Source organism: Myotis yumanensis, unplaced genomic scaffold, assembly GCF_028538775.1.
Source record: "Myotis yumanensis isolate MYYU_CA2020_CCGP unplaced genomic scaffold, mMyoYum1.0.hap1 SCAF_22, whole genome shotgun sequence".
In the NCBI taxonomy this organism is placed as follows: Eukaryota; Metazoa; Chordata; class Mammalia; order Chiroptera; family Vespertilionidae; genus Myotis; species Myotis yumanensis.
Window position 1 is genome coordinate 5,323,572 of NW_027223773.1, and position 16,965 is coordinate 5,340,536.

A 16,965-nucleotide genomic window follows, 5' to 3' on the forward strand; every position below is an offset into this window, starting at 1 on the left:
AAGATGACAAAACACTTGATACCAAAATTATTTTGAATATGAACATTTCAAGTGAATTATAAGGGTAAGGTTGATAATAAAGACCAAAAGCAAGTATAGTTTAATGTATTTTAATAGCAAACTTACAGGAACAGCACAGAAGACAGACAACATTAAAAACATGTACTTGCATGTAGGACAACTAAGTTAGAAAAGTATAGTGAATGGATGGAATCTACTGTATGATAAAAATGCTACAAACACCATTTAGTTGCCATCAATAAGAAATTTACTTGTTTTAAAAAAATCCAAATGCTGGCATTGTCCAGAAAAATTTAACAGGTTTATTTATAGTTATAAAGTTGAACTGCTGAAACTTGTTCACTGAAACATTTGACTTGCATTAATGCTTTATGTCCCCGCATTTATATTAAAAAAATTCACACACAAATGAAAATGGAAAAACTGCCAAATACCTGATTTGTCCCCTATTTTCAACTTGCAATCATATACTTAGGTACCTTTTGACCCCATGGAAAAAAAAAAAACCTAACGTTCAGAACTACCAATAACAGGAAGAAGAGAAAATTTTTTAAAAGAATGAAATGTTTCCATCATAGTGGATTCTTAAGCACGTTCTCCACGTATGCGGCGTGCTAGCTGGATGTCTTTTGGCATAATTGTTACACGTTTGGCATGGATAGCACACAGGTTGGTGTCTTCAAACAGGCCAACCAGATAGGCCTCACTTGCCTCCTACAACAGGAATAAAAAAAATATATTAATGGTATTCCCAACTGTTAAAAAAAGTTACAATGATGGGGTTACTGAACCCTTTAAAAACGTACTTCAGAAACGTTAACTATTTTACCAGATGCTTACATTTAAAACCTAGGGGATAAAGCTAAAAGGCAGCTTATAAATGGAATCATATAACCAATCCAAATACTCCTTCCCTGCTCAGTGTCACTCTGATCCCACTCACACTCCCAGATAGGTTTGACCTTTGCCTTGCCCAATAATGCAATACAGCCGACAAATGGTGTTCATCTTATGGTCCTCCCTAGCCTACCCTCCTTTCACACCTCAGATTGTATCACAAGAGTACTGCAGGTTCCAGAACACACACACGCTGACCTATTTTGCCTAGCAGATGTGCACCCCACCCCTCCCTATCAAGCACACCTTCCTCTATACACCCCAGTATATATTAGGCTTTCCTATTACACTGTAAGAGTCTTTGAAGGTATCTTCTTATCCCTACTATCACTGCCAGTTGTGGGAATCGCTCACTGACACTTGGTCTACAAAGAGAGAAAGGGGAGCTTCTACTGTAACTCAACTCGAAATGTCAGTGCATCTTACAGCTGTCTGAAAAGGTGGCTCAGTGGATAAAGCGTCGGTCTGCAGACTGAAGGGTTCCGGGTTTGATTTCAGGCAAGGGCACATGCCCAGGTGGTAGGCTTAATCCCCAGTAGGGGATGTACAGGAGGCAGCAGATCAATGATTCTCTCTTCTCACTGATGTTTCTATTTCTCTCTCCCTCTCCCTTCCTCTCTGAAATCAATAAAAACATATTTAAAACAAAACAAACTCAGAAATACTTGGGCAGTTCAAGCCCCATAACACATAAGACACACAGATGGGAATAGTCAGGTTTGCCTTTTACAAACATTTTGACTATGCAATAAAACCACAAAGATTCTGCTTTTAAAAGCATTAACACAGCAACACTTAATTCAAATGGTTTACATTATTTCATCTTATGAAAAATATTTCTTCACCTTATACCCTTCATCTAATCTCTCCTATAAAAACTTGTTTCACCCGAACTTCCCTATCCCTACCTGTCGTTCTGCAGCATAAGCCGGGTCTCACTGACCTACTCTGTGAGGCGACCTAAGACCGTCCCACGAAGGAGAATGCACACACTCCTCTTGCCCGGCTTCCAGGTGCCGGTAACCTTGAAGCACCTCCATCCTTGGCATCCATGAGTCGTAAACCAGCCAACTCTTAAGGCCTTCAGTTACTTAATAGAGATTTCATTTTATACTCCTAATGCCTTGCTCTTAAGTAGATGTTTAATAAATATTTGCTGGTTGCGTTTTTATATTTAACCCTAACTTAAATTTGCATCTTTCCTATATAATGGGTCCCTCATATCAAACTCATTCCAAAGAATATATTAAAAGCAAAATTCTTTAATATTCAGGGATTCATTCTTGAGATATTCTAGAAATGGGTAAAAAAGTTTGGAAAATACAGCATACTGTAGCCTACTCTTGGGAGGTTTGAAGTTTAATGTTGTTTTACCCCCTTATCTCAGCATTATGCATATCTAGAATGCTTTTGCAAGAAAAACAAAGAAAAGAAAAAGCAGTAGTATGAGCTGATATATGGCCAATAGGTCCTGTGACTCGGAGACCATTTATGTAACACTCCCCTGTGCTACTCAGAAGCGCCATATGGCAGCCAGGGCTCTCAGTCCTGTCTTAGAACCTGGTTATCAGTTTTACAGGATTGGGTCTGGTCAACTCTAGAAGATTCAATATTCACAGGGGATTTGACTATAACCCATATATTTCCAATTCTATAAACAATGTCCCAGTCTCCTAAACATTAAGGCTGTGATAAGAATGAAAGACTATCATGTTAATTTGTAGCCCAATGAACGTAATTTTGAGATAACAAAAAATACCTTACAACTGGAAGGAAACACAGCATTGTTAATCTTGTCCAATGTCTGACTCTTCCACCATTTCAACAAACCTTTGTCCGTTTTTAACATAAAAATACCTTAGTTCAAACTCTCAGATATTAAAGGCAAAGGCTAAGTTTTAAGTTTAGTCAATTCTTGATTATATCTATGGCAAACCTAGACTAACTTTTCTACCATCCTTACTAAACTACCCTCCTACCCTCATTTAGTTGTATTAGAAAAGTTGTAAATTATGTTATAATTCTGAAGCCAAAAACAAAGAAACCTTTGTAATTCATTGCTTTCTTTTATTACTCTTTTATTAGCCAATTCCCCATCTCTATATCTTTAAGAGAACTGAAGTGCATATATAAAATAAGAAAACACAAAACAAAAAACTTAACTGAAGTGCATATATAAAATAAGAAAACAAAAAACTTGTAATAAAGGTTCCTCTTTCCAATAAAAATAAGAATGATCTAATACTAGAATATTATGGGCAGCAGAGGTGAACATTTGCTCAAAACCAATACAACTATACTTAACAGCAACAATAAAAGTTTACACATGAATTTTAAAAAGACAATAGTCTTTTTATCCAGATTGTTTAGTAATTTCAATTTACAAGGCTGTATACTGACATTTAAACTCAGTAACAATGGAAGTTTACACATGGAATTTAAAGACAATAGTCGCTTACTCGACTGTTTAGCAATCTCAAATTATAAGGCTCTGTATCACTGATAAACTCAAAATGTTGGATTTTCAAGTATAACTTATATTCTCAAAAAGCATAGTCCTGTTAACTCTAACTAGAAAACAAAATTAGCAGCTTTGAACCAATGCTAAGATTCTTAGTAATATTTCTGTGTTAAGATGATGGGGAAATTGTGATTTGCAATGGCAATAATAAATGAAACAGGACCTGAAGATGATCTGTGATGAAACCAGAAAATAAAGTTTTAAGTAACAACACTGGAAGGTTTTAGTAGTTTGAAATTCCAATTCATTGACAATTTAATGGCTGCCTACACCTGGAATTCACCCAATGAGCCTGGAATTCACCAATCAAATGAAGTTCAGACTAACCATAGAAACAGCTCAACCAATTACATTTCAGTGTAGAATCGACCTATCAAATCCTTCTCACTTATAAAGCAAAAGCTTGGCACAGCAACAGCAGCCTTGAAAATCACCCAATGGAGGGCACGTAGATTCCAGGCCCTTCCCAAAGAGACTGTAACTCAGATGTGTGGTGGTGCCCAGCAATCTGCATTTTTAATCACCTCCAACCCCATGCTCTAATGGAAGAGGTGGCTTTATGGTGTTCTGAGACACACCGCTCTAAAGAATACCAAACACACAATAGAAAACAGGGCTACGTAAGCAACATTAACTATTCCCATGTACCTAATCAAATTATCTCACTTGTGGGCATTTCAAGTTTAATCTCAGCATAAACCACAAATATTTCAAATACATAACCACCCCTAAAATAGCATGTCTCAAGTTCTGACACCTTGGACCCAAGATTACATTTCACATGCTTCCCATTTAAGGCAAAATCCCTAACCCCCTTCAGCAAAGACAAGCCTTCCAATCCTTGCTCCTTGACCAGCCGGCGTCTTTAAGCGCCGTTTCTCCCCACTGCCAACCCTAAACCACCGCTCCGTCTTCTACCTCACCGCACAGTTCTGCTTAGCGCCAGCCCAGCTAGTGTGCTCTCTCCACTTATCTGCCTCTTCAGTACCAGCAAGACATTTATTCTAACATTCCTTTTCCATCAGCACCTTGAAACGAACTACCAGTACAGACCAAGTCTTACTGTCCGACAGCATCCGTAAGCCAAACCCGACGGTGCCTTCCCCCTTCAACATTGCTTTTAGTGCAATGTTAAACATTTTTAATGGTATAACGGAATGCACACTGGGCTTTGGAGTCAAATGGGTTCAAATTACATTTTGTGTGTATGACCTAGAGCAACTTAACCTTTCTGACACCTCAGCAATGAAAAGAGGCTTGTGATGATTTAATAATCGTTTGTTCGTGGTACCCAGCAGCCCCAGCTCTTGGAGCCTTTCCTGCCGCCCTTTTACCTGCAAAGCACCAATGGCCGCGCTCTGGAAGCGCAGGTCTGTTTTGAAGTCCTGAGCAATTTCTCGCACCAGACGCTGGAAGGGAAGCTTGCGAATGAGCAGCTCAGTGGACTTCTGGTAACGTCTAATTTCACGAAGTGCCACGGTACCGGGCCTTAAGGAAAAAAAAAATATTTTTTAACTTAAAGAAATGGTTACCAAATACATAAAAAACATAAAATAGTAAGTAGCCTTAAAGAAATGCAGTCTTTCCCCCTTTCCAAAAAACCAAACCACCCAGTTTTCTTCAAGTTCTGTATTAAATTCCACTTATCAATTTATAACCCAAATATTCAAAAGTCTGTTAAGAGTAACAGAGTATCTTTAAAGCAAAAAGCATATTAGAATCCTGGCAGGGAGTTCATCAAAACACCAGGTATTTTATTCATCTTTAACATACACATCACTAACTCTGTTGTAATGACAGCTTAGGAGGGTAGTAGGGCCACTAATAAAGAAGCCAGAATTGTCCAGACTCTTCAGATTCTTCTCCATCTGGCAGTTCTCCCTCCCACCTGCACCCTCTCTTCCTCTGTCAGACCCATAAGCTTCATTCCCTAAGACCCTTGTGGCATCTGACTCTGATTTCCAAGAATACCTTTACTTTGCCACTGTCCCTCCCCTGTAATTCCTGATTGTGTAGTTATCTATGGGAGGGGTTTTGTTTTTTTGAAAATAAGTCTCTCTCATAAGAAATCACCTCAGTTCTGACTTATTCCTTCCACTGCTGAGCTTTTATTTTTTGCAGAGGCCACCTCAGTACAGGCACCGCCTGCCCTCTAATGGCAGATGCCTTAACAGCACTGCTCAGGGCAGCTCAGAACCAAAGGCCTTAATAGGAGAAATAAGCAAATTCAAGTAAATGAGGGATGAGAAACCGACTAAAAAAGGACGCTGATCTTGATTAAATTATTATTTTTGCCAAAAGCAAAGGTATTCTCAAAATGTATCTTTAATTACCATCTTACTATTTTAAAAATATATATTGCTAACAGCTAAATAAGTCGTTAGCCCATTTAACTTTATTAGTGATGTAATAGGTCTCTTATGGGTACGATTGTGGCTTAAAAATTAAACACGGTCCCAATAAAACCTAACGCTCAATTTTATGTAAATTTTCAAGTATTAGCAAATACTCAAAAAAAAGAAAAGAAAAACGGTTTCTCTAAAGCAAAAGTTTGATTATACCTCTTTTTATTAGATTATGTGGATCCTGCGCTTCGGGACTATTTCTTTTATCTTATTTGATGCGGCAAAATAATGTGTGTAGCTGTGCCCCCCCCCCTCATGAGTCGCTGGTCTCCCGCCGGGCCAAGCTTCCTGGTCCCCTTTCTCCCGTACCTGTAGCGATGCGGCTTCTTCACCCCTCCGGTGGAGGGCGCACTCTTCCGAGCGGCTTTGGTCGCCAGCTGCTTCCGAGGCGCTTTGCCCCCGGTCGACTTGCGGGCGGTCTGCTTGGTACGAGCCATGGCGCAGGGACCTCGTCACTTACCTGCCGGCGCCGGGAAACCAAGTCACCACATGCCCCACACACGCCAGTTCCCGTGCCACGACCCACCGCGCCCCCCCGCCCACAGCGGAAAAAAAAAAATCTGGAAATATGCTCAGCATTTAAAAAAAAAAAAAATGTCGGTAATGTTATATAATTCGAAAAGGTGCAAGATGACACGTTCACCCGCCCCAACAAGACCGACTTCCCCAAACAAACGGCGGGGAAACTACACCACCGTGACCATCACCCACCCACCTACCCTCTCTCCAAAAATGCCCGAACCCGAGCGACGGACAAAAAAGACCCCTAACGGGCCCTGGCTTCCGATTCCTTTAATTACAGCAGGAATTAGAAATGCCTGGAAACACACCGATCCACAAACCAGAGGAAGGCCGGGTCAGATTACAGCAAAAAAAAAAAAAAAAAAAAAGAGGTTTTAAGCCCCCCTCCCTCGCGCCGCGACCCCCCCCCCCCCCGCGTCTGGCAGTTGATAAATCGCTGTAAATATCGGAGCGCGTTCCCGCTTCAGCATCTCTAGTTAAAATGGCAAAAAACGAAAAAAAAACAACAAAAAACCGGGAGAGGAACGGCAGCCGCCGCCAGCGAGCCTTCTGCAAAGCACCGTCCCCGAGTCCAACCAGGCTTCGCGATGAAAAGGAGAAGAAAAAAAAACCAAAAAAAAAAATAAAGAAAGCGCCCGCACCCCGGCCGCAGGGAACGCGCGCCGGCCGCCCGGCCCACTCCGCGCCCCGCGTAAACTTTTGGTCTCGCCCCCGCCGGCCCCGGCTCGGGGGGTCCCCGGCCCCCTGCGCGCGCCCCGCGCCCCCGCACAACAAACGCGGCCGCCAACACCACAGCGAGATGGGAAACAATCGCAAAAAAAAAAAACAAAAAAAAAACGCCTCCAGCTCCCTTCCTCGGAGACAAAAGCAAAAAAAAACAAAAACACAAAAAAACACCCAAACGCTCGAAAATACCCCGAGCCCCTGCCACGTGCCGCCCTCCAAAAATGCAAAAGTTTTTTTTGGTTTTTTTTTGCATTTCAGATGCATCAAGTTCCGCTTCTCCAAAAAAAGGGCTTAAAAAAAAAATAAGGTCCCTCTTCAAAAGAATTTTCCCCCTTTTTTGAAATGGGGAAGAGAAAACAGGGAGGGGAAAAAAATAAAAAATATATTAATAAAGAAAACATGGTCGGTGACCAGAGAGAAGAGAGACAAGATGGTGAAGCTTAGCAACAACTGCGGGGAGGCAGAGAGGCAGCGAGTCCCCCCCCCCGGCGGCGGTTCCCACCCTCTTCCCGCTCGGAAACGGGGCGCCGCGGCCCAGGGCCGGTCGCCGAGGGGCCCGCGCGGGGCTTGGAGACAGTCCGGGGTCCCGGCGAGGGCCGGCGGGCGGGATTTCACCGAAGAAAGGGGAGCCCGGGACGCGGGGAGGCGGCGGAGGGAAGGCTCGGCGCCGCGGCGGTGGCGGCTGTTGGAGCCGCGGCGGCGAGCGACGGGGGAGCCGAGGGAACTCGCTCCTCGCCTCCATTTCTGGGCCAAAAAGTTTGCGGGCCGAACCGGAGCGGCTGAGGGGGTGGGGGTCCCCTCCCCGCGCCGCCGGGACCCGGCCCGGGGGAGCTGACGGCCGGCGGGGCTCGGTCCCGGGGCCGCGGGGCCGCCGGGGCAACTTACCCCCCTTCTCCTTCGGCTGGAGCTCGGCGAGCTGGAGACGGCGCAGGCGTTGGAGAGCGGCGGCGGCGGCGGCGAACACAATTGAAAGATGGCTGACACCGAGGTGATTCCCCCCCCGACACACGCCGCCCCGCCCCCCGCGCCGCGCGCCAGCCAATCACACACAATGGAGGGAAGGCTCGGCCCCGCCCCCCGCCCCCGCTCGCGCCCCGCCCCCGCCCTGCCCCCCGCGCGCCCGTTCGCCGGCGCGCGCTCGCCCCTCCCCCGCCCCGCCCCGCCCCCCGCCCGCGCGCCGTCGCTCCCTCCCCCGCGGCCGCCGCGCTGTGTGTACAAACACAAAAGCCGTGCGGAGGGGCGCCGGCTCCCGCCGAGATGGCCGCCGCGCCCCCCCCCTCGGTCCCCCCCGCGCCCGGGGCCCCGCATTCGCACCGGGCTCCGTGCGCGCACGTCATCGAGATCGCGAAGCCCCGGTTTGGGGCGCCGAGAGGGAGGGAGGGAGAGGGGGGGCCGGAGGAGGCTCGGCGGGTGAACGCCCGGTCTGCGGGCGTCTGGGGCCACGGCGGGAGGAGGCGGGGCGCCCCCGCTCCCGCGCGGGCCCCGGCGCGCGCCCCCGAGGCGCCCGGACGGCGTGGGGAGCGGGTGGAGGACGCGGCCGCCGGGTCGCCGCGCCCCGAGGGGAAGCTTGCAAACGGGGGTCTGCGGTCCGGCGCCCATATTCGGGCCGGGCTGCTCGGGCGGCTGGCGGGGCGCACGGCCCTCTCTGCCGGCTGTCGCTCCGGGCCAGGTGCGGCCGGTCCGCCCGCGGACAACTTCACCCGCTCAGACACCGGGCCCCGGGCCCCGGGCCGAAACGGGCCCCCCCGCCCCCCGGGGTCGGCCAGCCCCTCGCAGGTGGCGCCTCCCAAGCCAAGGGGGTCGGGCTCGCCGTCTAGCCGGGCCGGCGCCTGATGCAAGATGGCTGTGGTCCGTGAGCCTCTGCAACAATGATGCCAGCTCCCTGCACCCGGGCCTGCCTGCCCGTCCCGCAGCCGGTCTCCCCGGCCGGTTGGGCCCTCGCCCCGTGTCAGTCGTGCTCGGTGGCGTTGCCCCATCGGGGTATAATACGACGTCAGCGTCTTCTGCATAGTTCAGAGGCGGCAGAAAGCAAGAACGTGTGTGTTAGGGATTATTACATTTTCCAGTTCTCAGAAGCACGACTCAAGTCACCCCGTTATCAGTTCATGGGCCTGGAAGATGTGGACCCTCCGCAGATGGTGTTGACAACTGTGTGCGAAGGTTTTCAGTCCAAGTGTCATGCAGACAAGCCATAGGAGAGCGAAGGAGATGCATTTCAGGGATGAAGGGCTCTATTTGTCATCTGGAGATCTTAGAAAGCATCTGAGTCGTCCACGTTATCCTGACACGGACATATGGAAATGAGGGAGCGAATAGATCTGTGCAAGGTCACTCAAGTGAGAAACAGTCCCAGGAGAAACAAACAATCCAAGAAAAAAAAAAAAAAATCCAGGCCTCCTGTTTCATTATTATTGCATGAAAGTTAAGTGTCCCTGGTCGCTGTGCGGAGCACATGCAGTCTGCTAGCTCATCCGGACAGCACATGTGCAAAAAAGCCCAGACAGCTGCCAGCTACGCGTTGCCATAATTCAGACCAAGAAGAGTTTTTTGGTTTTGCTTTTTTTTTTTTTTTTTTGTCCCCTCCAGAAAACCAAAATATTTGTTGGGTTTATCCAGAAAGGCTGTTCTACATCAATTAAATTCCTCATGTCTTCAAGAAATGTTAAACGGCCCTAACCGGTTTGGCTCAGTGGATAGAACGTCAGCCTGCGGACTCAAGGGTCCCAGGTTCGATTCCCGTCAAGGGCATGTACCTTGGTTGCGGGCACATCCCCAGTAGGGAGTGTGCAGGAGGCAGCTGATGGATGTTTCTCTCTCGTTGATGTTTCTAACTCTCTATCCCTATCCCTTCCTCTCTGTAAAAAATGAATAAAATATATATTTTTTTAAAAAAGAAATGTTAAACGACATGGGTGATGTTCTCTTTACATGCTAGGTTTTTCTATAGCTCCTATTTTTTTTTTTTTTTTTTTGGCTTAAAAATATTTCTAAAGAAGGGAGAGGCTATTTGAGGTGAAACAGAGCTTGGACGAGGGGATAGGAGGGAGATCCTTTGGGGTCCCAGGCAAGAGCGTGTACCTGGGTTGCAGGTTTGATCCTCTGCCCGCATGGGGGAAGCAACCAGTCAATGTGTCTCTCTCACATCAATGTTTCTCTCTCTCTCCTCCTCCTCTCCTCTCCCCATCCCTCCTTTCCACTCTCTCTAAAAAAAAAAAAAATCTATGGGAAAAATATCCTCAGGCGAGGATTAACAACAACAAAAAATATCCTGAGGCTTTGGATTCCAGTCCTCTCTCCAACACAGTCCCTCCTTCCGTCTTGCCCAGTAAATGGTGTTATGATTTATTCACCGGCTCAAACCGAAAAACACAGGCATTCTCCTTAAGCTCCCCTTTCTCTCACCCCCATCGTCCTATTGGTCCTACCTCTGAAGAGGGTCTCAGAAGGATCTATTCCTCTCTCACCTCTCCCAAGGCCCCCCAGTCACTTCCTGCATGACCTCTCTCCACTCCTGCACACCTGGATTCCTCTCTTCCGGCAGCCTGCAGAGATGAGGGTTATAGAATGTAAATCAGGTGGTTACACCCTTGCTGACATCCCAGCAGTGGCCTCCCACTGCTCTTGGTTAAAATTGGCATTTGCAGGACCCGCCACCATGCCTGCCCTCGCTCGTGACACTTGGATATACTGACCCCCAGCTTTTAGCAGGGCTCGCTCACCTTCTAATCTAAAGCAACATTTTCCCATGTCTTTTCACTCTTAGGACAATGGTCTGCCCCCCTGTTGTCTGTGTCCATTGGTTAAGCCTATATGCTTGCCTATAAGTCCTTTGATTGATCTCTAAAATTGTGTATTTATTTTGGTAAATGCTGGGAAAACTATACACTAGTATGTATCTATACACTGGATGGTGGTTTTTATTTTTTTATTTGTTTTAATATTTTTTTACTGATTTTTTACAGACAGGGAGCGGGATAGAGAGTTAGAAACATCGAAGAGTGAGAAACATTGATCAGCTGCCTCCTGCACACCCCCCACCGGGGACATGCCTGCAGCCAAGGTACATGCCCTTGAACAGAATCGAACCTGGGACCCTTCAGTCCACAGGCCGACGCTCTATCCACTGAGCCAAACCGGTCAGGGCTGGATGGTGGTTTTTATGGGTGAGATATTTTTCTTCCTAGTTTTCAAAATTTTAATAATACGGTTATATTATTTTTATAGTGAAATTTTTAAAATAAAAGCTCTTAAAAGTACAATTACAATCACATGACATTATGATGAGAATCTTCCCACCTAAAAATACCAGGACACATGGCCTGGCTTATGGTCTGGCCCTAAGTCCCAGGGTTTTTTTTTTTTTCTTCTTCTTTAAATTCTTTATTAGTTAAGGAACTACAAATGTGTCCTCATCCCCCCCATTAACCCCCATTCTCCTCCCCCTCCCCCCCCACTCATGCTCTCATCCCCCTGTTATCCATGTCCATTGGTTTGGCTTATATGCATGCATTCAAGTCCTTTGGTTGATCTGTGTCCAGGGTTTTTGAAATTGTAATTATTGCCCCAGATCTAGGACTCAAACATATACATAAACTGGCCATTGATGGCTATAAGCCAGACATGAGTAGGACCACTCAGCTGTATATTTTTTAATAATATATTTTATTGATTTTTTACAGAGAGGAAGGGAAAGGGATAGAGAGTTAGAAACATCAATGAGAGAGAAGCATCGATCAGCTGCCTCTTGCACACCCCCTACTGGGGATGTGCCTGCAACCAAGGTACATGCCCTTGACCGGAATTGAACCTGGGACCCTTCAGTCTGCAGGCTGATGCTCTATCCAGTGAGCCAAACGAGCTAGGGCCACTCAGCTGTATTTGAGGCAACCCCCTCCGGACACTATGTTGTAGGTGACTCAAGGCCACCCACAGTGCCATAGTCCCAGGGCAGTACAAGCTGCCAGAGGACCAAATAAAATTGCCGAAACCGGTTTGGCTCAGTGGATAGAGCGTCGGACTGCGGACTGAAAGGTCCCAGGTTCGATTCCGGTCAAGGGCATGTGCCTGGGTTGCGGGCACATCCCCAGTAGGAGATGTGCAGAAGGCAGCTGATCGATGTTTCTCTCTCATCGATGTTTCTAACTCTCTATCTCTCTCCCTTCCTCTCTGTAAAAAATCAATAAAATATATTTAAAAAAAAAAATCGATACCTTGCTGTGGCTAAAGCAATGGGTCTTTTTAAAAAAAAAAAAAATATATATATATATATATATATATATATATATATTTTATTGATTTTTTACAGAGAGGAAGGGAGAGGGATAGAGAGTTAGAAACATCAATGAGAAAGAAACATCGATCAGCTGCCTCCTGCACACTCCCCAGTGGGGATGTGCCCGCAACAAAGGTACATGCCCTTGACCGGAATCGAACCTGGGACCCTTCAGTCCCCAGGCCGACACTCTATCCACTGAGCCAAACCGGTCAGGGAAGCAATGGGTCTTTTCAGCAATGGCCCCACCCAGGACACTTCTGTGTTCGTAGCATCCTCATTCCAAACAAAGAAAGCCCCATCAGCCCCAACTGAGGTGAACACTGGGACAACGGCATGGTAATGTCATGGCCATGATTTAGAAGCTTTTCAGACGGGCGCACAGGAGCACATTCTGCTACGGTTCTCCTCTGCTGGAACATTCTAGAAAAGGAGACTTCCTCCCCGCCCTGCATTGAGTCGAACATCCAAGGTGGTGCCTGGACAGTAAGCCAGATGTCATTGTTGTTCTCTCTCTCTCTCTCTTTCTCTCCCCCCCCCCCCCCCCCCCCGCCCCGTACATAAACTCCAAATTAAGACTTAATAAAAAGTTATTGCTGAATGCCCTAAAGATTCGTTCATTCAGTCATTTGTTCACTTGCTAAAGGGTAATGAAAACAGGCCCAGTTTATTACATCCTGGTATTGACGAGCACAGAAAAACATCTCTCTCCTTCCAGTTTATAGGCTCGATCAAAGTCACAGGAGTTGCTGGAGAAGGTGGGGGTCTGTGGACTTCGGACCTGCTGATCAGTGTGAGACGGGCCACACATTCCTTGGGGAGTAGGGCTCATGGGGGGAGGGAGGACTTAGGGAATTGCTAGCAAAAGTGGTCCTCATGGGCGTGCCCCCAGGGAGGCCTTGGGAGGCTGGTGCCTCCTGGTGTGCTGAGATGAGGTGGACATTTAGAAGGAGGTTTAGAAAGAGGAAGGAGACACAGAGGGCAAACGTCACTACTAGACAAGTCTGTCTCTTGAGTGAGGGGCAGTAAGACTGGCTTTTTCTTTCGGAATCCACCCCTGGAGTTTGGCCTACCTTTTGGTTCAGCTAACATGAGAGTGTTCATGGCCATCTGCCTAGGAAGCTTCCTAGAATTTTATTTATTTATTTTTAAATATATTTGTATTGATTTTAGGGAGGGAGGGGGAGGGAGAGAGTGATAGAAACATCAGCGATGAGAGAAAATCATAGATCGGCTGCCTCCTGCACACCCTACACTGAGTATTGAGCCCACAACCCGGGCATGTGCCCTGACCAGGAATTGAACCGTGATCTCCTGGTTCATAGGTCGCCCCTCAACCACTGGGCCACGCTGGCCGGGCCCTAGACATTTATTGAGCAGATTTCTTGGATGCCTGAGAGCTGATGCTTACCAAGCATTAGTCTGAGCACTTTCCTAAGTATTGGACCCGAGAAGGATGTCCGCAGGGTCGCAGGAGCTGCGAATTGCTTATCCTACCAGAGACTCACACGAGTACAGGCTCCCTCTTCACCCACTGAGCGCAGGTCTGTTGGCCTTCGGGGGGGCGTCTAGCTGTCCTGTTCTTGTCTTTGAGAGGATTTCTGGAGTGTACAGACCTAGTGATGCTCAGCAGCCTAAAAGCCTTTGTTCTTCTGAAAAAACGCTTTGTTCTTCTGAAAATAAGAAGACTGACTGTCCTCTCTGCAAGCGTGGTTGTGAAAAGGAGCAATCCGCGTTGGTTCTAGCTGATCCAGCACAGTCTCTGCATCTTAGTTCATCAGGAAAACCAAGGGAATCGGGTGTGAGCTCCACTGACTCCTCCCCGTAGACCTCTCCATGGGACCACCCTCCCCTGCCTGCCTCAGGCTCAGAGAACGGGGTCCCTCCTGCCTGCTTTGGGGGTTCGCCTCATCAGACACATCAGGTCCTGGCAGAGGAGAAATGGCTGCAGAGCAGCGCTAGGGCTTAACTGAGGGGTGTGGGCAGCGTAAGACAGGGCCCTTGGTCACAAGCCACAGCGGGGAGCCTTCCCTACCAGGCTTTGGGGAAAGGGAAGAGCTGGCACGGTGAGGGGGGATGCCTGAGGTAATGGGGACCTTAAAATGAGGGGAGTGGAGTTGTGTTTGAGAGTGGCAAGCCTTGCCTCTCTCCTCCTGCCCATTAGTTGTGTCCAGAATTATGGGAGATGAAGGGCAAGGAGCCGGACTGAGGACTAAAACATGCTGAATACTGGCCCAGCTGGCGTGTCCAGGGAGTCACAGTTCGATTCCTGGTCAGGGCACATGCCAGGGTTGCTGGCTCGGTCCCCAGTGTGGGGCGTGCAGGAGGCAGCCAATCGATGATTCTCTCTCATCATGGATGTTTCTATCTCTTGCTCCCTCTCCCTTCCTCTCTGAAATTAATAAAAACATATATTTAAAAAGAGAACATGCTGAATACTGTGGGCAAATGTAATGTGCTATGACATTACAATGGTTATGATTTCACTAGGCGATAGGAATTTTTCAGCTCTGTTATAATCTTACTAGAGGCCCGGTGCACGAATTTGTTGCGGGGGAGGGGATGCTGGAGCTTGGCCGGCTAGCCCCACCATCATCGAGCCAGTTGGCCGGCCGCAGTGCACATCATAGCAACCGGTCATTCCGGTTGCTTGGCTTTTATATATATAGATGGGAGCTGTGTTTTACTAGTATATGTGGTCCCTCGTTGACTCAGCTGTCATCATGCAGTGCATGATGGTATTTGCTCAGCGTTACTTTCTCCCACTTGATTGTAAATTCCGCGAGGAGTGTTTTTTCTCACCATTGACTCTACAACAACAATGCTTGATTCTTAGCGGGCTCTCAGTACACATTTGTGGATGGAGTGGATAAAAGCGACCTTTCTACTCTAGATAACGATGGGACTTTTATTCTTACAATGTCCAAAACCAAGTATCATTCGTTTTTATTTAAGGCACTTTGATGCCATTCACGCCAAGAACATCTTGGTCCTTAGGCAGTGGATTCCGGAGGGAACCTCAGGGAGTTTTTTCATAGTCTCATTGTGGAAAAACAGCAACGAGAGCACTCGATTCGTCTTTCTCTTTCTCCCATTCTCCTCCCAAATACCAGAGCGGAACTAGGACCAGTGATGTGGACCGGAGACGATCCAAGCAGAGGCACAAACGCATTGGCACCTGTGGGCTCACCTGCTAGCATCATGAACATCTAGCCCCAGCCCTTAGAGATTAAAAAACAAAAAAAATGCAATGGGGGAACACATGGCTTCATGTTCCTGGGCCCACCTGGGCCTGGAGAGGCGGTGCTGGGCTCCGGTCTACTGGTCTACCTGAGCCGTGCTACCCACTGCTAGAGGCTTGGGATGGGAATATGTGAAGCTTTGGGATGGGAGGCCCCAAGTGCCCCTGAGTTGTTGCCACAGAATTAATAAGGGTGCCCAGTGCCCGACCTTCTCTGGGACACTTTCTCCCCTCCTCCCCCAGCCCCCCACCTCTTCTCCTTTAGTCTGTTATGGAGGAAAGGATGTGGCTGAATACACCTCAGGTTAGTTGTTTCCAGATATACAGAGGGAGGGCATAAAAAGGAACTCCTTTTCTTTTCTTTCTTTTTTTTTTTTTTAAATATATATTTTATTGAATTTTTACAGAGAGGAAGGGAGAGAGATAGAGAGTTAGAAACATCGATGAGAGAGAAACATCAATCAACTGCCTCCTGCACATCTCCCACTGGGGATGTGCCGGCAACCTGGGTACATGCCCTTGACCGGAATCGAACCTGGGACCCTTGAGTCCGAAGGCCGACGCTCTATCCACTGAGCCAAACCGGTCTTGGCGGAACTCCTTTTCTTTTCTTTTCTTTTTTTTAAATATATCTTTATTGATTTCAGAGAAGAAGGGAGAGGGAGAGAGATAGAAACATCAGTGATGAGAGAGAATCATCGATCGGCTGTCTCCTGCACGCCCCCTACTGGAGATCGAGCCCACAACCCAGGCATGTGCCCTTGATCAGAATCGAACCCGGGACCCTTCAGTTCCCAGCCCGCTGCTCTATCCACTGAGCCAAACCAGCTAGGGTGCAAACTCCTTTTCAAGTGGTAATGCCAGCCCGTCTGTCTACTCCGGACAGAATGGTACCCCGCCATGAGAAGGGTCCATAGGACACTGTCAACTCATCATCTTTGGCCAGGAATGAAGTCAGTGACTACGGAGAGGCCTGGGGGCCTCATGTCCTCAGCATACTGTCCCCTCCATAGCAGGCCCACTGCGCCCCATCGCAGAGGAACTTAGAGCCGGCCCATACCCAGGTGCGGATGGACAACAGCCCCTGTTTGTCTATAAAACATATACTTTTTTTTTTTCTTTTGGTGGAAAATGAGGAAGTGGAATTGAACGTGACCTTTGGAGTCAGGCTGACCTGGGTTCCTCTCCTGGCACTGCCTCTTCCCGGCTGGGTGTTACTCAAGCTTTAGCTTCCTCTTCTGTCAGGTGAGGAGAAAAGTGCCCCCTAACGAAGTAGGAGAGAGGATTCACCGAGTGCCGTGATCTGGGACACGGCTGGATCCCCTGTGCCTGAATTCGGAGGAAGAAAAAGTTCGGAGTC

General features: G+C 47.6%; 1 protein-coding gene across 1 annotated transcript; it reads right to left on the reverse strand.

Moving 5' to 3' along the window:
- Positions 1-245: 245 nt before the first annotated feature.
- On the reverse strand, positions 246-8,081 carry H3-3A (H3.3 histone A). Its single transcript, XM_070401451.1, has 4 exons — positions 7,978-8,081; positions 6,154-6,304; positions 4,774-4,927; positions 246-735 (listed from the first exon to the last, which is right to left on the reverse strand). The coding sequence occupies exons 2-4, from the start codon at positions 6,279-6,281 to the stop codon at positions 607-609; spliced, it is 411 nt and encodes a 136-aa protein (XP_070257552.1). The 5' UTR covers positions 6,282-6,304; positions 7,978-8,081; the 3' UTR covers positions 246-606.
- Between the last annotated feature and the right edge of the window lie 8,884 nt (positions 8,082-16,965).